The sequence below is a fragment of the Alternaria postmessia genome (genome assembly GCF_024291825.1).
Source record: "Alternaria postmessia strain BMP 2775 chromosome Unknown scaffold_132, whole genome shotgun sequence".
Classification (NCBI taxonomy): domain Eukaryota; kingdom Fungi; phylum Ascomycota; class Dothideomycetes; order Pleosporales; family Pleosporaceae; genus Alternaria; species Alternaria postmessia.
Window position 1 is genome coordinate 41428 of NW_026260205.1, and position 21827 is coordinate 63254.

At 51.9% G+C, this 21827-nt stretch overlaps 8 protein-coding genes and 1 non-coding gene across 9 annotated transcripts; 5 read left to right on the top strand and 4 right to left on the bottom strand.

The window, feature by feature from the left end:
• Positions 1-86: 86 nt before the first annotated feature.
• On the bottom strand, positions 87-1332 carry J4E82_010565 (uncharacterized protein; the record flags this gene model as incomplete). Its single annotated transcript, XM_051736777.1, has 3 exons — positions 87-106; positions 162-936; positions 982-1332. 3 exons carry the CDS (start codon positions 1330-1332, stop codon positions 87-89), a joined length of 1146 nt encoding a protein of 381 aa, XP_051583474.1.
• An 807-nt stretch (positions 1333-2139) lies between these two features.
• On the top strand, positions 2140-2210 carry J4E82_010566. The gene has a single exon. It is a non-coding gene; the product is annotated as a tRNA-Gly (tRNA).
• Positions 2211-2907: 697 nt separating this feature from the next.
• On the top strand, positions 2908-3516 carry J4E82_010567 (uncharacterized protein; the record flags this gene model as incomplete). Its single annotated transcript, XM_051736778.1, has 2 exons — positions 2908-3029; positions 3228-3516. The coding sequence occupies 2 exons, from the start codon at positions 2908-2910 to the stop codon at positions 3514-3516; spliced, it is 411 nt and encodes a 136-aa protein (XP_051583475.1).
• Positions 3517-3651: 135 nt separating this feature from the next.
• J4E82_010568 (uncharacterized protein) lies at positions 3652-4132 on the bottom strand (the record flags this gene model as incomplete). Its single annotated transcript, XM_051736779.1, has 2 exons — positions 3652-3873; positions 3929-4132. 2 exons carry the CDS (start codon positions 4130-4132, stop codon positions 3652-3654), a joined length of 426 nt encoding a protein of 141 aa, XP_051583476.1.
• A 1110-nt stretch (positions 4133-5242) lies between these two features.
• On the bottom strand, positions 5243-6730 carry J4E82_010569 (uncharacterized protein; the record flags this gene model as incomplete). Its single annotated transcript, XM_051736780.1, has 5 exons — positions 5243-5974; positions 6035-6146; positions 6205-6362; positions 6419-6464; positions 6519-6730. The coding sequence occupies 5 exons, from the start codon at positions 6728-6730 to the stop codon at positions 5243-5245; spliced, it is 1260 nt and encodes a 419-aa protein (XP_051583477.1).
• Positions 6731-9772: 3042 nt separating this feature from the next.
• J4E82_010570 (uncharacterized protein) lies at positions 9773-11702 on the top strand (the record flags this gene model as incomplete). Its single annotated transcript, XM_051736781.1, has 5 exons — positions 9773-9863; positions 9958-11090; positions 11141-11290; positions 11343-11441; positions 11490-11702. 5 exons carry the CDS (start codon positions 9773-9775, stop codon positions 11700-11702), a joined length of 1686 nt encoding a protein of 561 aa, XP_051583478.1.
• Positions 11703-12813: 1111 nt separating this feature from the next.
• On the top strand, positions 12814-14165 carry J4E82_010571 (uncharacterized protein; the record flags this gene model as incomplete). Its single annotated transcript, XM_051736782.1, has 3 exons — positions 12814-12844; positions 13011-13251; positions 13352-14165. The coding sequence occupies 3 exons, from the start codon at positions 12814-12816 to the stop codon at positions 14163-14165; spliced, it is 1086 nt and encodes a 361-aa protein (XP_051583479.1).
• A 662-nt stretch (positions 14166-14827) lies between these two features.
• On the top strand, positions 14828-17986 carry J4E82_010572 (uncharacterized protein; the record flags this gene model as incomplete). The annotated part of the gene is made up of 4 exons (XM_051736783.1): positions 14828-14851; positions 14909-16070; positions 16139-17763; positions 17816-17986. 4 exons carry the CDS (start codon positions 14828-14830, stop codon positions 17984-17986), a joined length of 2982 nt encoding a protein of 993 aa, XP_051583480.1.
• A 950-nt stretch (positions 17987-18936) lies between these two features.
• On the bottom strand, positions 18937-21375 carry J4E82_010573 (uncharacterized protein; the record flags this gene model as incomplete). The annotated part of the gene is made up of 1 exon (XM_051736784.1): positions 18937-21375. The coding sequence occupies one exon, from the start codon at positions 21373-21375 to the stop codon at positions 18937-18939; it is 2439 nt and encodes an 812-aa protein (XP_051583481.1).
• Between the last annotated feature and the right edge of the window lie 452 nt (positions 21376-21827).

Below are 21827 nucleotides of genomic sequence, written 5' to 3' on the forward strand. Positions count from 1 at the left end.
GCTTGCCTGAACGCCTGTAGCTTCTTCCCAGTGCGCCATGTAAATGCCTTGCCTCTACTCCCATATCTCTTTCGAGACCTGTCCACCTAAACTTGTTTTACGAACGCTGTCGTGGCATTAGGTTCTGTTCTTGGAAACGCCGAGAAGTGGAAGAGACTTACTAGCATCAATTTGCACAACCTGTGGTAGCGCTAGCCGGACCTTGTTCCTGTATAACGCTGGCTGTGACCTTTGCAGTGGGTTACCCTCAAAGTAGACTGTCTCTAATTCTTCCTTATCCCTCAGCTCCTTCTCGATTTCGTTGAAGTCACTCAACTTGCAGTTGCTCGCCCAGAACTCCGTGAGGTGTTTAAGGCCCTTCAACCCGGTGAGGTGTTCGATCGGGTTCGCGCTGATGTCGATGACGTTTAGATTGACGTTGTTCTCCAGGCCTGATATCTCGGTGAGGAGATTGTGCGAGATGTGCAGCTCTTCGAGATTGACGAGCTTTTCCAGGCCCGTTATCGAGCGTAGACGATTCGACTGTATGCTGAGGATCTTGAGGTTGGTGAGACTATCCAGACCCTTGATCTCAGTGATCTTGTTCTTGCCCAGCCACAACTCTTCCAGCCCCGTCAGCGTCTCCAGCCCTTCAATCTCTCGCACTCTGTTTGCGCCGAGCTCGATCTGTCGCAGATTCGATAGCCCGTCGAGATTCTCTATTTTGCTGATCTTGTTCTGCACAAAGTATAGGTCCTTCAACTTGGTCATATGGTTTAGCCGTTTGATATGCTTGATTTTGTTGAAGGAAAGGTCGAGCGACGTGAGTTCGGTAAAGGCATCGAGCCCTTTGATATGCGCTATCAGGTTGTCATAGAGATCGACTTCTGTGAGAGTGGGTGCGACGTCTTCGGGTATCGCGATGCTTTCTATGCGGTTTTGGCGCAAGCAAAGACGCTGTGACATTAGGCAAATTCATTCACGACGCAGACGATAGCATACCTTCATCTGCTTGAACCGCTCCAACCGTAATGCCGACATGTCTGAAATCTTGGAGTGGACAATCTCTATGTCATCCTCGTCTTCCGGCGTATCGTCGAGCAAATCCTCATCTGCGGCCAACTGTTCCGGGGGCGGGCCCTCATCGTCTGATACTTCCGGGTCGCTCACAACCTGTGCATGTGGATCTCTAGGTTCGTCGCCGATAGTCATCTTGTCTATGCGCAGCTTCCCGTCCCAGCCGCTGCTGTCTCGTGGCTTGTGCCCATCTTTGTCGTCGTCGCGTGTTTCGTTCGCGTCGGCCGTGGCCGCGGGGTCGCGTTCGTCGTGCGGGGCAGAGTTTGGCTCAGTCATTGCGCGCAGGTTGTCGGTATCTGACGAGGCGACTGTGATATCTTCTTAACACACGCGGAAACCTTGATATGCAGATTTGATGTCTAGGCAGCCGCGTGACCAGCCGTGATCTGGGGGGTGGTGGAAGTTACGTCGTTTGACAACTAATCGCAGACTAAGCAAGGGTCCAGCGGGATGACGATCGTGGACGATCGAAACACCAACACTCCACCACCGCCGTCGACGTGTAAGCTAGACATTACAGCTACACTCTGGAGACAGTCACACTCGTTGCACATGAGCTTTGATTCATCACGACTGACCAGAAACAGGATCCATTCGAGTTGCCTATTCCCTAAGTGATCCAGCCCATGTTGTCGTTACAGGCATTACTTTCGCATACCGACCTGCAAGCTTAGAAAGAGCTGTGCGCCTCTAAGCTGAGTAAAGAGAAGCTGGTGTTGTATAACTATTCTGTCAATCCAGGTTTCACTGGGAATGTTTTGAAAGGCGAAGAGCATATGCACTCCTTGAACACGTCGGCATGCCTCAATGGAGGACCCTTTGGACGCACACGATACCACCTTTATTTGATTCTCCACAACAGGATCTCGTCTACTGTGATGTGGGGGTAGGTGATTGCTGGTTGCTCTTTGTAATGTCGTGGCCGAGCATTGGAACCGGATCATCTTGGTATTGAGAAAAGGCCCACAGCTGTGGTACTTGAGCGTCCGTCAACGCTTTTCCGAGCATCGTGACCCCAGCCCACAGTGCAATGGTGTAGAGATATAGATTTCTCCCATGATCTCTCCACTATCTTACCAACCAGCATTCTTGGTCCAACGGTAGGATAATTGCCTTCCAAGCAATTGGCTCGGGTTCGACTCCCGGAGGATGCAAAATATCCTTCTCCACAATTGTGAGATGATTTTTTTGATATCTTTTTGCTACAATCTACAACAAGAACAGAGCCTCAACTGGCGGACGCTCGATTCGAGAGATGTACATAACGTTCGAGACTAGGGCTTACAGGGTAGCGCTGCCACGCATAAACTCCCGGCGGTCCCCGTTTCAACACCATTAAGGAATTACAAACAAGGCGTTAAGCCACGATCGACTAATAGATCTGATATCATAGGCATTCTTGTATATCTAGGTGCTCTTCGTCCTTACCGTCTCTAGTGCTGCCCACCCCCCTCTGCCTCTTCGCGCGCTTTAGTTGTTTCCAGCATTGACCTGTGGGTAAAGTAGGAATTTCGACACGAGACGCCATCTGTCTACAAACATACACGATCTGCAACCACTCGTTCACGACTCGCAGTAGCAAGGCGCAGGGTTCCACCAATGATAGCCGTGATGGTGACGCACGCCAGGGACGTTTGCAGACGCGGCGTTCCAGAAAGCAGGCGCGTAAACACGTCGATGACGTAGGTAGCGTACCTTGCAGCGCGCGAACAACACACCGTTTATACATACCCAAGTATCTGCGACCAAATTGGCCATTGACAATCTACAATACGCGATAATCTCTACTAGGGACGATCTGGCTCATTGTATACCATTTCCAATCTTTCCACAATAATTTCCATAAAAGCAATGTCACTACGAGCTCTATCCCGCGCACCGCGCCAGGTCTGTCTAGCAGCGAGGAGGCAGTATGCGACCAACTATGATCAGCGCACCAAAGAAACACTGAAGGTATCTTCGCGATTGACGTGGTGAGTAGTCGAGATCCCATCACAAACTCTCATCGCGCCGCAACTTGCATCCCAACACCCGCTGGACAACCCGCTGGACAACCCACTGGACACGCCTTCCTACTCTACCTACCTTCAAACGACACACACCGTGCTGACTTACCCAAGGCTCACCACAACCGCCGCCGTCGGTGCCGCGGCCCTCTACTACACCACCAGCTCCTCATCCTCCCCGGCTTCCTCACCCTCTCCAGCCTCCTCCACTTCTCCCAGCCCCCCGGATCACAGTAAATCCACTCGGCCGGGACACCAACACGAATCCGCCTACGCCTCCGACGTCCCCAAGCCCGTTGAAGACCGCCATGGCGATAGCGTCAACAAACACAGCATCGCGGCACACAAGAACCAGAACAAAGTTCGCGAGGGCAAATTCTCGGGCAAAGAATTTGACAATCATGTGCAAACACATTCACCGGGGAAGCCTGAAGGTGATTTCGAGAAGCGGTAGCATGGTTTCGGAGGGACAAGGTAGGTGACAATCGGTTGAACCGCGGTTGGACCGAGGTTGAATGTAGTAGAGCACAGCGAATGCTACATATCCAAATGATCTAGCCACGTCTGGAATCGTCATTCTGCAGTCCCACTAAGTTCCAAGTCCCGCCGCCGCCAGCGCCGCAAAGAATTTTATCGAATAAGCCGAGTCTACGTATTCCAGAAATTTGGTAACCTTCTTCCCATCCTCGGTGAAATGCAAAATTAGTGCGTATTCGTTTGCGTATGGTCCAATGTCAGTATCGGCCGTACTTGTCGCATGCATGATACATGTGTGCGCGTCCGCATCATGCACCGCTGTGTGAACGGTAACCTAGGACGACGTTAGCCGCTTGCAAGTCTCCCAGGCAATACGCCGTGTGCTTTACAGTGAAGTTCCTGAAGCATGGCAGTATTTGCTTTAGGCGTTCGCGGTATTCGCCATTGCTCATACTTGGTCGCCCCATGGATGCAGGAATGACTTGTTGTTTACAGTCTGGCGCTCGAAAAGCTAGTATCTTCTCCATGTCCCATGCATTGTATGCATCGAGCACGGTCTGCGTCGTTGCCTTTTGGGTAGCGAGAGTGGACATTGTACCTAAGTCGGATGATCAGGGAAGCAAGATGTAAACAGTGTTACAAGTAGTGGATTGCTGTGCTGCGGTACTTTATATATACCTTGGAGCTTGCGTGGGATCATTGCGCGTATCTTGAATGTACCTGCCGGATTAGTCGCAACAAGCTATCGAGAAGCGGGGTCGACAGACGGGTGGTGGTAGACGGGTGGTGGTGTAGTAGTGGCTGCGCCGCAATCTCCAATCTCGCATGTTGTTCTAGAACCCGTAAGTACGTAAAAGAGATGGATAGTACGGACGATAAAGAGATACAGTAGGTGTCATTAGTGGGATGCAGCGCGAGATATAGGAGAATTGTTTCAATAGCTCCAAGTCTTGAAGCTGTGGATTTGCGAACAATTGTCTCGAGGCGTGTCGCCGCTCCATTGCGGGAAGCAGAACAAGATACAGGCACGAATCCAGCATGCGAATATATACAAGATAGGACGACTTGTTTAGTGTATCGGCGCACGAGGCGCGCCGGATTTGACCGCTACAATTCTCAAAGCAACGTTTTCTAGAGCAATTTTGAGTTTTGCTCGATGCTCCTCATGGAACTTGGCAGCTGAATAATTACGATGCTTGGCGAAATAGTCGGTGGAAAGGACAACCAATGCTTGTCTCACTTCTGAATGACTGTCGTCAACTTGTGCTCCATCAATGCACTGCAAGTACAATACCAAGGCTTGCTCACAGTTGTTCAGTGCGTGGTATCTCTGCAAACACTTTTATGAACCTTATACCTAAGTGAATTTAGCCTTCAGGGATCTTGTTCTAGTTTGAATAACCTCATATTTTGACAGACCACGACTATACTTCCAATGCACGGAACGAGCATGAAGACCTCCTGATTCTACATAAGCTGCCCACAGATCCTCAATCTGCCCATTGGATCCAAACTCTAAGATGTAGTATCTATTGTCATACTTGCTCTTTTCCCTTCGTAGACAGCCGGCAACAGTTTCTCCGTGTAATGTACGGCGATTCGAGACCGCGGGATATTGCACTCCGAAAGTCAACATTATGCAAGAAGCATTCGTAGCATAAACGACACTGCGATAAGATCTCATATCCATTCATTGAAACCTGTCATAATTCCATACAAGTCGGCAAAATGCTCATCGGTCTCCTCGACTCGGGCCTACCATAGGTCCTCAAGAAGTGGCCTCTAGGGAAACAATCCTCAACCCTCTCGAAACTATATCTAACCAGACTCCTAACCACATGTCCTCTACTAACATGACCTCTTCCCACTCTGACCGTTTGCACATTGGTCTTGACCCATAGCACTGGCAGTGCGACAGCCACACCAGCCTCAAGAGATGCTTCGTCAGATGCCAGACTCGAAGCGATGCTTGCCCTGAAACTGTCGTGGGACATAGCTTTGCTCTTCCGCCAGTGGTGACCGCGTCCGTTCCCTCCAGAAACATAGAAATCGTCATCTTCCGAGTCGTCGCTGCAGTTTGAGGATAGTCTGCGGGCTTTCCACTTCCAGTCTTGTGGTGCTTCTACTAGACTATCGTCGTCTGCGAGGCTTGTGAAGAGTTTCTTGAGTAGAGGGAGGTTGACGGCGACGATGGCGAATTGCACCTCAAGTGAGGCGATGATGACCATTTTACCTAGAATCCAAGAGGTATCAATGGGCTCACCGGACTGGTCACCGAGTTGGAGTAGGGGAATCAGGCGGAATGTTGCGATGATGACGGATATGCTACCGAATGCGATAACGCTGAGGACGGCGACCTTGCGACGCAAAGGCAATTGGCAGCTCCAGATGGTGGAAATGGGCAGAATGAGGATATATAGATCCAAGGCGATGTTCTAAGAGGGGTTCCAGGTTAGCTGGGGGGATTTGAGAATAGAATAAGAAGGGGTGCTTACCAATAAGCATGGTCCGATGAGGACGATAAGTTTGTGCATACAGTAGGCGTCTGCGTGCGTGCCTGGATGCAGGATTTCGTCAAAAGGCAAGCACTGAATGCAAGCAAGAAGCCTGGTTATGCTACATTAGTCTTGTACGGGTGTGAGGCAAATACAAGAGGATGACTAACATATTGCACGCCCATACAATAGTGTTCAAACCCACGCCAGCGTAGACGGCGTACCGGAAGGCGGTAATTTCGGGCGATAACCGGAGGTAGAAGAAGAGAAAAGCGGATTTAATGACCCAGTGAACAGAGTAGTAGATTATCTCCTCGACAAAAAGCCACTGATGCAATTCGTCAGCACAGTACTGTTACTGAATCGTCTCGGACATGGACATACCTTGACAATCTCGAATTGCTGAATGGTATTAAGAACATCCATATGTCTGCATATATATGTTAGCCTTAGCTTCTCGGTTTGAAGTAGCTGTGGTCCTTACAATCCGCATCCCCAGTACAAAAACATATGCAAAACACCTTGCTGAGCGAGACTGAAGATGAAGACCACCACAGCGAAGTAGTCATCCCATCCCCAAATCCTCGATACAATGTAGCGACAGTAGAATCTCAAGAAAGTCGAAGTGGTGCCCAAAAAGAAGGTAACGTAGGCCACGGCATAAGCCAGCGGCTGCAAATTAGTAGCCAGCGCCATAGTCGAAGCAAATGGCGACGTGAATCAATCACGAGAAGGAGTGGAAGTTGGGCAGCTCAGCTCACACCTCAACCATCGCAATAATGCATGGCTCTCGCAAGTATCTTAAACCCCTTCGCTCCTGTCATTCATGCACTGCTTTTTCCCGACATATACATCGAAACAGGCATACGATCTAGTCTCATCGCCGGGAACCAGTTTTCGGACTATACTCCTATGCATGTGCCACCTGCGTCTTACGAGTGAGAATGTTCATAGTAAAAATCGTTGATGACTTTGGTCGACATAAACAAAACCGTTGTTTCGGTGTGGCTGGCGGGCGAGTACCTACTTCAAAGCATTGCCGGTGTTTGCTTTTTTGCTCGAGAAGACCCGTAGACTAAAATGCTGCACGGCACATGTCTGGTGTGGAGCTCTGACGAATACTCCACGTTTTCGGCGACAACGTTGTAGCGACCGGAAGCTTGAGTCTGGACACCCGACAATGAAGCCATAGTTCAGTATAAGGCCATGGAATGTATCCCCCCACTGATGTGCCGACATTGATGTTCTTGGTTGTAAACGTTGCGACAATATTGAAATACTGTTGAGCCGAGCAAGCCCGTAGCTTTCCCATTCAAAGTCTACCACAGGAGGTACCGCATTTGTCACTCAATTGCCTTCGCCAAGGCGATCGATTTCTTATGCCAGATCTTGTAACAAAGTTGCTGGCAAGGCTACGGATTTGGCGCAGAACAAGCAACGTACGATCAACGGAGCGCGCGCCACTCAGAGACACCCGCCATTCTCCACTCTGGTCTAGAGAAACCAATGAGATTGTGTTTTAGCACAGATCGCCAAAACTCCGTCTGTTAGCTCCAACTCCGAAGCTCTTTTGGGGGTGACATGGAGACAGTCGTCTTCCCAAATAGCTAAAACAGAAAACAAAATAGTCGTGATTGGTGCGGCGAAGTCGTAGTGCCAGTAGTTCCCGCCCCTAGGCCCCCTTTCGTTAGCACTAGGCTGAGTTGGTGAGCTGCAGAAGCTATATGCAGTCGATGCGCCCGCTATGTGAAGCTTCAGAAAGTATGCGAAACAGTTTCCAGACGCGTGCACCATCAGAGTTTCTCACCTATATCTGGCTCGTCAGGAGCCGCATAGCAGTGCATGCACACCGCCGGAGTCGCATACATGTCCTGCTGGTTCATCACCATTGCTGAACATGGGGCGAATTATACCAAAGAATCTCTACTACAGAGCGAACGCAGGGCGACATGGCCAACTATCATCCTGGACGGCACGGCTAGAATAGAATTTGTTCAGCCAGAAAAATTGGGAAGAATTTACCTATGTCCCGGAACAATTTGCGAAGGAGGGAATGGAAGCATTGTGCAGAACTTGTAAGACACCACCTTTGAGCATAGGAGATTCGACTAATCTCAAGGGGCATACTCGTTGGCTATGCACATGTCAACAGTTTGTGCCGCTAGAATGTGTAAATACTACCACTATTTTGAACACCGTTCGAGAAGGTCGTACAGTGACGAAAACGTCTATTTTGGCCACCTCGCATGTGCGACTTGAGGCTGGTCGGATGAGATTAGCACGCAACGGTCGGTTGATCGTCGGCTCGTATTCTCCGGATATTGTGAGGGCGAATCTTATCTCTTGGAATCGTTCGGCAATGGCGCGCTTTGCGGGGAGCCTCTTGCGTCGAAGTATATTACTACACCACCACAGCGGCGATGACGATTAGCGTGTAGGCGCACACCAAGGATGGCGACTCGTGACTCTGTGGACATGGATGCCATCGCATGAAGCTGCAAGATCGGCAGACGTGCGACGGGCCGCCCTGCACAGCGCTTGCCACTGTGGAACACGACAGGCTCTGACATGTGACAGCAAGAGCAACGACTCCAGCGCGCTGATGCTGCGACGACGATGGCCATGACGGTTATGTTGAGAGTCGGCTGGTGACTCCTGCGCATCGATGAAAGGATAATGCCGGCGCACTCAATATTGGACCAGCATATGGCGGCAGAAGCGCATCGGGTCTTACGGCTGATGTGGGTTGTGATAGGCCAGGGCGACGTCGCGTCCCCGTACCATGGCGCCTAAGTTCCTAGCCGTGAGTCAACCTGCAAGCTTGTGGCCGCACGAACGGTCGCATGGCCTGGGAGTCGGTCGCCTTTAAAAGTTTGGCGAAGACGAGGTTATGCAGGGCTCGAAGCGTAATTGTCTAGAGTCTAGAGGCAAAGCAGAATGCAAGTGTTCGCTGTGGGCTCTGGCTAATGTGCCTTTGATCAAGATGCTTGGCTGTCATTTCCCTGTGTGACGCGCCTGCTCCGCGATGCAGTGGAGGGTGTGATTGGGCAAATGAATGATGAATAGTCCTCCCTTGGAGATGTGCAGCGTGGAGTGAGGGTATTGTATATGGGCCTGGCCATGCACTCTCTGGCTAGGGCGAATGCAGGCTAGGGGCGAAATGGCATGGTTATTGGGGGTCCCCCATCAAGAGGCCCCTGTCGCTGTTGAGTGTGGCAGCTCTTGCACAGCCCCGATACAGCTCGCAGAATGCCATCGTTGTGAGCGCATTGCCTCTACCACAGAATACAAAGGCTACATTGCAATCGCCGTCGCCGTCGCGCCAACGAACGTGTGAGAGAAGCCGTGCTGCTCAAGTGAACTGGCGGTTGTTGTGGAGCTTTGGCGCTGATGACGGTGAAAGACGGCGTCTCATTTCCGTCCACCTTAGCGAACCAGCCTCATCCCAAGCAGCGTATCCAAGCTTCGCTCCCCGTCGCCCTCGCTCTCTCCCTCGGACTCCCTCGACGATAGCGACTGCCACAGCTGCGAGACAAGGCGATCGCTCCTTCCATCTCGCGCATCAATCCAAGCAATCGCGACCGGGCCACGCCATTGCCAGCCAGCCATCCACCGCTCCCACCCACGAGCGAGTTCCACCACGCGACGACCCAAGGAGCCCTCTGATCCGACCCAAGCCTATCACTACACGTCAAACTCACCTGCGCGTTGTGCGTCTGACTTACTCGACGCGCAGCCATGAGCACCGAGCCGACGCAGCTCTCTGCTGACGCAACCCGCCCGTCTACCGACAGGGCAGTAGGGTCGTCGGAGCAGGCCAACGGCACCGGTATGTTTTGGATCTATCATCATCACCAACACCACCACCACCACCGCCATCACCCACCATCGCCCTCCAAGACTTGATTACTAACACAATGCAGCTGCCATGCAAAACGCCATTGCCACCAACTCCTTCGCTCCAGGTCAATCCTCGTCACAAGGCCCGTCGTCTGCCCCTGCTGAAGGCGATTCGAACCAAAAGCGCACCCTCTTGAACGTCCCCCAGTCCGCGTCGCAATCCAACGAGACCCCCAACACCGGCCTTAGCGGCGCAACTGCAGCAGACGCCGAAAGTATTGGGCGAGGCTCCAAGCACTCGAAGCGCAGCTTCATGGGCAAGCGACGAGCTGGCAGCACGGCGAGCAGCAAACGCTCTCACCCGCGTGCTGCACCCTCGGAAAAGAACGAACAACCGCCTCCGATGCCTGCCACAGCGAACCGTCCAGCATCGACACGGAGTAAGACGAAGAAGTCTGGGGGTCTGTTGTCCTGCCTGCCGTGCTTTGCACCAAAGGAATCGCGAGACGACTCTACGCCTTTGGAAAATGTCAAGCAAGCTCAGAAGGTGCCCGCCGGCCGCACGTCTCAGTCAACTCCTATTAAGAAGCAGGAGCCTACTGTTGCTGAGTCCAGCAACACGGACTCAAAAGACCCGCTTGATGAGAAGACTGGAACCGAGACATCAGGAGCAGGTCTTGCTGAGAAACCCATCCACAACGATGGCACAACCGAACAGCCAGCAGTGGAAACGCCGCCCCCGGTCATCACAAGAAGCCCATCCCAGAAGCAGCAAACAGAAGCAGTGTCCCCACCCCAGCCCGGTACTCTACAGACTGGCCATCCCCAGATAAGCATCACAAACCCTACGCCCACCGCTACTCCGGTACTTCCTCGGCCATCAGCAGAGCAGGAGCGCATAATACAGGACCAGACCGAGGAGCAGAAGCAGATCGACAACGACATTGAGATGAAGGATGTGCCGCTATCGACCAATGATGTTCATCAAGAGGGAGAGGAGAAGGATGCAGAGGCTGAGGCTGAGCACCCCAAGGTTGATCTACCTCCACCCCCGCCGCTCGTCGAGAGGCAGGTTGCAGTGCAACACCAGACTGCGGATGTAGCTGAGGCGGCCGAGCCACAAAAGTATCTTTTGGGACCCATTGCACCTAGGTTCCAAGGGAAGAAGTGCTTGGTTCTCGACCTGGACGAGACTTTGGTCCACAGCAGCTTTAAGGTATGTGTGATACATAGAGCGTTTGCTTCTGTTTACTAATGCGGCACCAGATTCTGCATCAAGCCGACTTCACCATCCCTGTTGAGATCGAAGGACAATACCACAATGTCTATGTCATCAAGCGACCTGGCGTCGATCAGTTCATGAAGAGAGTGGGCGAGCTCTACGAGGTCGTTGTGTTCACTGCGTCCGTATCAAAGGTAAGCTTGGTCTGAACTCTTCCTAATACATGATGTATGCTGACCATTACAGTACGGTGACCCACTTCTCGACCAGCTTGACATCCACGGTGTTGTCCATCACCGACTGTTCCGCGAAAGTTGCTACAACCATCAGGGCAACTATGTCAAAGTATGTTTACTTACATCATCCTGCTTCTCAATTCCTAACACATTGTAGGACCTTTCACAGATCGGTCGCGATCTCAAGGACACCATCATCATCGACAACTCGCCCACGTCGTACATCTTCCACCCGCAACATGCCGTTCCCATCAGCAGCTGGTTCTCTGACGCACACGACAACGAGCTTCTCGACCTGATACCCGTGCTTGAGGATCTGGCTGGCCAGCAGGTCAGCGATGTCAGTCTGGTGCTTGATGTTGCTTTGTAAGCATGAATTGAGACGACAGTGATGAGAGAACACCCTTGCGCATGCCCTTTCACCGCGCCGACATAATCACTTTTCTTCAAGTCGAAGCCGTAGGAGCGCTGCTCTTGCAGCTTCGAACCTGTACTTTGTAATCAGTTGTAATCTGCATCAAGAGGCGGTCTGAGGGGGGCAGATGTGAGACTAGTGGTTGAGGATCATCTTGCAGCTTCAGACTCTGCGTGTTTGATTTCTACTGCCGCGAGCATGGCTTCGGCGCAATGTGCTTCGATACCCACCCCCGCCAGCGCCCGAGCTGCAATGAGTCACATTCCTCTTTTACGCAACAAAACCGGAGGACATTGGCGCAGAATGGCGTCGATTTGGCTGGAGAGGCCACGAAAATAAGCAGTAATATTGGCACATACCCCCTTTCTACATATGCGACGCGCCAGACTCTTTGGGGTCGCGTTGCACTTACCATCAATACCATTTCCTTTGTACATTTGTGTGCTTTCTTGTTGGTTTTGCATTGCTGGCTGGAACATGCATGGTCTGTTCATACCCACGACTGGAGCGTGTATTAGTGCTGCTCGTCGTTTGGCTCGGTTCCTTCTTCGCTCATGTATGTCCACGGGTCTGTCTTGACGGTCTGGCAGGAGTGCTAGCCAACTGGTAACTAGATAGTCAATACCACTTCCCATAGTCAGACCACGATCTAGAATCCCTCAAGAAGCTCTAGATGTAGACCGTACCGTCCAACGTCTTTCTTGTCAGTAGTGTCATATGCGCACATGACGTTGACAGACCAACAGAACGCCTGTCTTGGCATTCACATGTCGAAATTACATGACTCGCACGACCACTCATCTTGCGTCCCGCCCAAAGCGTCCCAAATACACTCCGCATTACGTCTTCGCCACGCTGGAAGGGTCCAACGTAAGAAGCTTGTCCAGCCTTTACCGGCAGCGCTGCGCCCTGTGTCTTTGCTTCGTCTACATAGCCTCGCTGTGACGATCCTTCATTCTCGCTAAAGGCTCGTTCCGCTCGCGATTGTTGCAAGTTGGCTTCGCCTTAGATGGCTCGGTGACACTACGCCCACACCTGAATCTTTCTTTGCTAGACATAACTCGTCATGGAGAGATATAGTCAGTTCCGCGATAAAGGTGCGTTTAATGATACTCCTCCGCGATTCTTGGAGAGTTCAATGTATTCTTACGTCCCCTTCCCACGACGTCTTGTTTAATTCTGCCCTTCGCCGTCGATTTCGACGTACAAACGTTTGATATATTCCCCAAAAAAGTAACTATCTAGCTAACAGTAGACCTACAGGCACGGCGATAGCGCCGTTCCTCCCCGTTCCTACCCCGCCGGTCGGTATCATCTGGTCACCAATATACCTCTTCCTCTTCTGCGTGCGCGCACCCTTTGTCGTGGCTTTCTCACTGTTATACTTCGTAATATTGGAATGGCTTCCTATTGGGAGGAGGCTGAAGTATGCGGTGCTATGGCTGATGCTGGGCATCCCTGGTGTGTGGTGGGTGGATTTGCAGGTTGATGGTGTTAAGAGAGGGTACGTCAAAACGTCGATTGCAGCTGAATCGTGGTGGAAGTCAGATAGAAGCCATGTCTGGAGGTCGAATATCCTGAGTCGCTGCTAACTCATCAAACAGACAACTACACTCTGCGAAAAACAACCTCCCCAAACCTGGCACGATCATCGCGTCCTCCTTTACATCACCCCTCGATCCGCTCTACCTCGCCGGTATCTTCCAACCGATTTTCACTCGCTCATACCCCGACCACCGAAAAGTCGAACGCATAACGCTTCTGGGCGCCATCCTCCACGCATTCTCCCCGCCCGTCCTTTCTCCACCCGACTCCTCCAAGCTCGTCTCACTCAAACAGCTCACCGACGAGAACCCGAACAGAATAATTTGCATATTTCCCGAGACTACTACAACAAACGGCAGAGGTATCCTCCCGCTATGCCCCAGTCTGCTGAGTGCAGATGGCAAGACGAAGATCTACCCTGTTAATCTTCGGTACACACCCCAAGATGTCACAACTCCCGTTCCCGGTGGATATGCATCGTGGTTCTGGGGCCTGCTCAGCAAGCCGTCACATCAGATGCGAGTACGCATCGCTTCGCGTGTATACAACAGTAGCAGCCAGGACCAGCCCTCTCGTCCTACATCGAGTTCGAAGCAAACACCGATCAAGGCATCAGGCTACGATGCAAATATCTTCGATCAACCTGACTTTAGGAACGGATTCAGTGGCAAGCATGGGGAGGCCGGTGATGGCATGGATGTTGATGTTGGCGGCGCTGTGAACGACGTTGATGGTTTTGTTAGCGAAGATGAACAGAAGGTCCTTGAAAGGGTCGCGGAGGACTTGGCGAGGTTGGGCAGAGTCAAGAGGGTTGGGTTAGGCGTTGAGGATAAGGTTGAATTTTTGAAGGTTTGGGGCAGGAGGAAACGATAGATGAGGGAGGAGGTGGTGATGAACCACGGAAAGGACAGGACGGATGTGTGGTTGAGACAGGAAGATCGCTGAGTAAGAAGTTTCAGAGCTGATAGCACTGAGTTATCTATCGCTAGTATGCAATATCAACATGATATCACTATGAACTTTCAAAACGACCACATCTAGCTTCCTCTGTCTTCTCTCATGTTCTTCGTTCCGACTTCCTGTTTCTGGGCACGTAGGTGTTTAGTCCCGGCGCAGGGAGATGTCTATTGCAAGTCCAATCGAAGAGACTACGAGATCCAGACATGAGTGAATGCCATAGTATTGGTTCTTTTAGGTGATGGCAGCGATAACGCGACTTGAAGCTATATCTCGGTTGGTCATCGGTCTATGTTCGATAAGGCTTCGTATATCGAGGTTGGCATAGACAAAACCATGCATGGAGTCGAGATGGCACGGCGTTGCTCGCGACATGCCAGCTAACCGAAGTTAGCATGTGGCTACAGGGATGGCGGTTTCCTCTGTTTACCGTCCGAGCGCAGGCCCAAACAATCGATATCCGACCTCCGCAACAGCAACGTCAACGACAACGACGACGCGCTTGTGCTTTTGGCCGCGCCAGGGTATGCTTTACTGATATCCTTCCTCCGCTAGACGTAGGTAGACAAGATTCGATTATGGACGCTGCGAACGAAAACACTGTACGTATGCCCCCATCCCTTGCCCGGCGCAAGTCTGACTTCGCGACCATTGTATAGGGTACCACGAAGCGCTCAGGCATTAAACCACCCTCGACCTTTTCCAACATCACCTCATCGCCGACTCGCGCCCTCGGCGAATTGCACGAAGCCGGTGCCAACGCGCGAAGCGGAATGCCGATACCTACAGCGAAACACAAGCCCTCCGGCTGTATATTGCCCCTCCCTATATCAGTAGCACCGGACAGGTCGCTAACTATACCAGTGCCGGAGCCGGCTTTCAAGCAACGGAAGACTCTTGCAGAGCAGGCTGGCGAGCCCATTTCTCGACTAAAGCCCCCGCCGTCTAAGATATCGAGTGGGATCAAAAGCATCGTACCGCGTGGACTCGCCGCGTCCACATCGCGTGCCACTACGAAACCGACAGCGAGACATCCTGCAGCCTCTACTCTCAGTGGCAGTGTGGGCGGAGCGCCTAAGGCTTCCGGGGCTGTGAGACCCAAGTCGGCCTATGGCCATGGAAGCCATGCTAGGAGCAAGTCCTATCAGCAAGGGCCGCGCCCTGCGACAGCAATGCTAAACCGAGATGACGATGACGACAGTGAGCAAGCAGAGCGCAAAGGTGTGCAACCATTTCTTATCTCTACAAACCCCTCCACCAGTGCAAGAGTGCCTGGTGGGATGCCTTCTTATCTGAAGAAGCGCACAATCTCCCTCAATATATTCCAACACAGGATCGCTGGTACCTCAGGTCCACGAGCGGTTTCTTCTCCTTCCCACTTCCGCTCCGTCACTCCGGTCATCGAAGAGCCTGCCGATACAGACTGCGACGACATCTGCACAGCGGTTGGCGCACTCACATTGGGCGCGGCCAAGGCAGACGTGCGTGACAGTCAAATCGGACGTGGTATGACTTCTGACTACGGGACAAACCCTTTTCTCAAGCCAAAGATACCTCCATCTCAACTTCCCCAGCGTACACCGACAATGGCTCGGCAGCAGCAAGTAGACCCGTCGCCGCTCCGGCCTCCATCTACCACACCGCGGAAATCAGCACAAAAGCCCTTTCTGAATCGCTTCACTAACGATCGATGTCCAGATTTCTACAATGAACGCATGGAGGCTATGGAACGAGACTTCCGCATGTTCAAGGAGAAGATGGAGACAGATGTGCGGCAGGCTACTGACTACAAGGAATCGATTCAGCAGCTTCAAAGTCGCGGTAGGTCAAGAATAACGCTCTTCCATCTCGGCTCGTGGACGTCATTATGCTAATATTGTTCCCAACAGTCACGGAACTCGAAACTATTCGCGCGCGTCTGGAAATCGTAAACAAGGGCCTAGAGTCGGAACTCGACGATACACGAAGCTGCCTCAAGTCAGTAAAGATGGAACTCGAGATGATGCAGCAGAAACACACATACGAAGTTGAAGATGTACGGCGGAGACTACGCATTGAGGTCGAGGATCTGGAGTCGCGGCATCGGAAAGACACAGACCGAATGGAGAGAGAACGAGATGAGGTCGAGAGGAAGACACGCCTCGAGCTCGAAGGACGAATCGACAAACTGCTGAAAGAACACGACGAAGAACTTGCCGGCTTGCGGAAGAAACTGGACGCCGACACGGAAACGGAGCGAAGCAGGCGCGTACAAGAAGCACAAAAGATCGAGGAGGAGTATGGTTCAAAGCTTAGAGCAGCTGCGATGGAAGCAGACGCAAAACACCGCGAGGCCCAATTGGTCCAGGGCGAACTCACCAATGTCAAGTCCGAGCTTGACCGAGAGAGGATGCTCAAGAATAGCCTTCAAGTTCAACTCACAGAAGCAACAAGCAACAACCTTACATTGGACGCAGCGAACAAGGCGATGAAGGAGAAGATCGACTTCCTCGAGTCCGACAGCCAGGCCCAGTCGCAAGCTTTCAATGACCTTCACAAACGAATGCAAGATGCGATTGAAGCTGCTGAAAGAGCGCAAGACAAGCTTCGTCAAGAGGAGACACTACGCCGAAAACTTTTCAACCAGGTGCAGGAACTCAAGGGCAACATCAGAGTTATGTGTCGTGTGCGACCCGCCCATGAAACCGAACGCAATCCGGCGCAAATCTCGTTCCCGGACAACGATACCGACAGCAAAGAAGTGGCAGTGCTTGGTCCAAGCAAGCAAAGCGCAACTGGCAAGGACATTACATCCGCCTATGCGTACTCGTTTGACCGTGTATTTGGCCCAGCGTCACAGAACAGCGAAGTTTTCGAGGAGATCAGTCAGCTTGTACAAAGCGCTCTTGATGGATACAATGTCTGCATCTTCTGTTACGGTCAGACAGGAGCTGGAAAAACACATACCATGTCGTCAGCTGACGGTATGATCCCCCGTGCGACAGCCCAGATCTGGGATGAAGCGCAGCGATTGCAAGAGAAGGGCTGGAAATACGAGATGGAAGGCTCTTTCCTCGAAGTTTACAACGAGACGTACAACGATCTGCTCGGTCGCTCAGAGGATCTAGACAAGAAGAAGGTCGAGGTGCGACATGATGCGGCGAAAAAGCAAACGAACCTTGACGGTGCAGTCAGTGTGAAGCTCGACGGTCCAGGTCGCGTGGAGGAAATCTTAGCGACCGCCGACAAGAATAGGACGGTCGCTGCCACCAAGGCCAACATGCGTTCCAGTCGAAGTCACTCTGTCTTCATTCTGAAGCTTGTCGGTACCAATGAGATTACTGGTGAAAGGAGCGAAGGTACGCTCAATTTGGTCGATCTTGCCGGCTCAGAGCGACTTGAACACTCCAAGGCTGAAGGGGCGCGCCTCAAGGAGACACAAAACATCAACAAGAGTTTGAGCTGTCTGGGAGATGTCATCAACGCTCTTGGATCGGCAAAGGAAGGCACACATGTGCCATACAGAAACTCGAAGGTATGTTACACAGTTTCGATCTGGAGTAACTCTTGTACTAACATTTTCATAGCTCACATACCTCCTCCAATACTCGTTGGGTGGCAATTCAAAAACGCTCATGTTCGTCATGGTCAGCCCGCTACAAGCACATCTTCAAGAGACAATTACGAGTCTCAAATTTGCAACTAAGGTTTACAACACGCACATCGGAACGGCGAAGAAGCAGACCAAGACGTCGTAGACTTGGTTGTCAAGACGTAGATTGACTTTGGGTCCTGCGACACTTGTGTGCTACAGGATGGGCGTTCGGTTGTTCTGGATAGGACGAGGTGTTTGCGTATATATCTTCTTGTATGCACGAGCAGTGGCCTTTGAAGTGTTCGAGGTCAATATTGATTTGCTTGGTGTATATAGCCATGGTTTGGAGTCCAGGATTTATCTGGACAGGGCAAAGTCGTGTGGCGCACAGTCAACATGCCGGCGTTCAGGATTTCTTTTGGTAGCAATGTGAAGAACGATGAACGAAGCATATTCATTCTTGATCTTGCTTCTAGTGATATGATGAGAGGAGAAAAGACAGCAAAACTAAGTGGTGTTGCCATGACGTGAAAGTTCGTTAGATGGCTTGACATCCATCTCTCAGCGCTCCTCTTAGCTCTTTGAATTCAGAACCCTATACCTGCACACTTATTTCCAAAATCGACACCGGAATGTCGCACAACTTCAGTGTGTGCAGTGTCCGGCGTTCGACTTGGACGCCTGACTCCTAACAAATGGAATGCATATGCCTTCATGAGATCATGGTATCTCTCTCTTTTTCTACTCGAAGACTTTGCTGAACTTACCATCGCATATAGAGCCTACAGACCGCGCAGGGTATCCTATGGCTGTCCAGGTAGTGCGCCTACCAAGTAGGCATTTGTCTCACAAGGTGTTCGTTCTGAGATTCCGTAGCTTCGAAATCATACCTCAGTTGTTTCATGTGGAGAGCAAGGTTTAGAAGAATCCACGAAATGAGGTTAGCGAAAGCATGACGATGATGAACACCACCGTTGGCAAAAAGCGGCGATTAGAACAGCAGATGCTGTGGGGTATCAATATCGTGTTATCGTCGCTACATAGCCTCATACCACATTGCTGCCAACAATCACTCACAAATCAACGCAAACTCTTCATGTACTCTTGTTACCCTCAGCCCCTTCCGGGCGGTCTCCAGTCGAACAAGTCGCCAGCCTCCGTACTCCATGGTCCAACATCGTTGTCCACTACAGGGCTCGGTAATTCAACCTCTGCCCCAGCCGGCGGTGATACATTGGTTTCCACCTGCAGGCTCTGCGTCCTTTTGAACTTCCGTCTAGGATCCGTTCGCTTGATCAACGCATCTAACCCACTGCTTTTCTTCTTCTTTGGTTCCTCAGTCACGGCGGTCACGGTCGATTCGTCTACGAGATCTGTAGCATCGCTTGAGGTTTTTGCTAGGTTGCGCTTCTCCCAATCGTCTGCTGCACTGGGTATCGGTGCATCGTTCTCACTTCTCACACGTCTGAAGTTTCTGCTCGGCGACTTTCCTGCACTGGTGATATTTGAGCCATCTTCAATAGGATCCGCGAGAACCTTAGCCAGGTTGTTCGGTTTTTGGAGAAGAGATGCTAGTTCGGTTGTGCTCATCATGAGACCTTTCTTGTTTGCCCGAAGGGGATGTGGCGGCAGAGCTACGGGCTCATTACGAGGGGGTAAAGCAGAGCCTTCCTCTATCGTGGTGGTTGAGGTGGGTTGCTTCTTGGTTCGCTTTGCTGGCCGCTTGGGGATACCGCCGGTTGAAAGGGGGACTTTGCGAGGCGAGGTTGAAGGCGTACGTGATCGTGCTTCTGATGCTTCGGTATGCACTGGCGACACGTCTCTCGATACTGGTATCGGTGGATCGAGTGCGGGTATGGGAGGCGATGGGACTTTGTGTGCTGGCGCGGGCTTCTCTACAGTGCTGTTTCGTGATTGCGCTTTCCGGACGGTTTCCTTTGATGGAGGTGACTTTGGTCTCGCAGTCGCGGGCTTAAGTGATGATTCAGCGGATATCTTCTTCATCTTTTTGGTGATAGTCGGTTTAGACTGGGGAACGTTCTCTGGAGGAGAAGAAGACATGATCTGAGGTTGTGGAGGAGACGAGGGTACTAATAGTCGCTGATCCATGAAGCCATGTATGACTTCTGGATCTTCCAGGACACTCAGCGATGGCAGTGATGGGGACTTGGAGACCCTCGCTCTTTTTAACGCAACGTCGTCACTATCTTCGGCATCTGTCCTTCCTCGCTTGTCTTTGGATATCCGTCTGGACGCTTCAGAGACAAGTTCTTGTGGTGGAGGATTACTGTTTTGCGACACTGCAGGCGATGGTTCCTTGCTTGTTATGCGTGATGTTGGCCGAACCCTGGCTTTGAAGCTGGTCGCTCTGGCCTCGCCCCCAGCTCTTACTGTCTGTTGGGGCAAAGACTGACAAAGCAACTTTCCGCGCTTTACACCTGTAGACAACCGGAGCGATTTGACTTTGCGATTAGGAGGAGGCGAAGGCTGCGCTGTAGGTGTAGGGTCTTTGGATGGCTCCTTTATCGGTTGAACCGCAAAATCGACGTTCATGAGGCGATTCGAGGCGCTCACTGGGGGTGAGGATGGTGGGGCCCGTTGCTTTGGAGTCTCTAAAGCCTTTGCACTTGGTATCGGCACCTTACCTTTAGGTATCTTTGGAGTTTGTACGGATGATTGCTGGGATATACTAGGTTGCGGAGCTGGAGTATGAACTACGCCAGATTGTGCCCTCGCTCTACGAAGTTTTGGTGGTGTGCTTGGGAGCGTTACGTCTGATAAATACGCCGAATGAGGGTCGGACTCGGGTTCTATCGTGATGACGGTCGCTGTCGGCGGCACAAACTTAGCAGGTTTTCGGGCATTCTTCGCTTCCGGTTGTCTTGGAGGTATGGCCGAGTCTCTCTTTGCTATAGGGCTTTCTTCTTGAACCGGTCTGGACTCCCTCCGGTTGGAGAGTGGCTGGACCGTCTTCTGCCTCTTCGGCGCGCTTTCCTCAATCTGTTCATTCTCTTTTTCCTTCCGAGCCTCGTACGGGGACTTCATAGGTTGGGCCTTCCCGATCGGCCCTTTCGGCGTTCCAAGCAGGGTATTGAGTGATTTATGGCGCAGTTGCGATGCGCTTCGCTGGGCGTTGGCCGGTGCTACCGATGACGGTCTTTGGAACGGTTTCGGTTGGGAAGGAACGGTCGGGCGGGGTGGGGGCTGCTCTTTCGTCTTCTTCTCAAGTAGTTGTGTCAGGTCTGTATGTGTGATGCCCATGGGCTCGGCGACCTCTACCAGCGCGCCATTATTCAAAGTGAGTTCATCGCCTTCCTGCACTTGGTTGCTGTCCTTGTGGTATGTATCGCCCAGAAAGTTTCTTGCTTGGTCGTACACCATGACTCGGCTGTTGAACGTGTGGAACTTGAGATATCCATCCTGCCATCGTTTTTGCTTTCGTTTTACGTCTTGTGTGTACAGGCACCGAAATTCGGCGACCGGCGCGCTGTTTTGGGAGGCGGTGATGGCTGCGATGGTGGACGCATATTGCGTGCTACGGGGGGCCGTCATGGCGTATCGGTTCGGTTGAGACGCGTCGTCTTGTGCGCGGGCGACATGGAGGCGGGGTCGTGCTGGAGGGTGAAGGCCAGAGAGGTGACGGTGACGCGCCTCGGCGGGATAAACCGCGCCTGCTGTTCCGCGCGAGCACGTGGTTTAGCGTCGCACACTACGGAAGTGGCTACCCAGCCCCAGGACCCTTGAGCTTTCACCGGAAACATACCAGGGGTATCCGTATCCAGTCTTTTCCACTTCAGTCATGACACGTCTTCGTGCTCGGCAGCCCAATGCTGAGTGGCCTTGCATCACCATGCCGTCTGATCCACGGTCCTTCTCGGTCAGAGTTGCTATCAGTCAATCAGTCAGTTGTCAGTTCATCTTTGCGGTTCAAACTGTCAGTCTGGAGGTAGTGAACTGACCTGATTGACTGCCAAGACATTTTTTAGAATCGCGAACTGAGACTG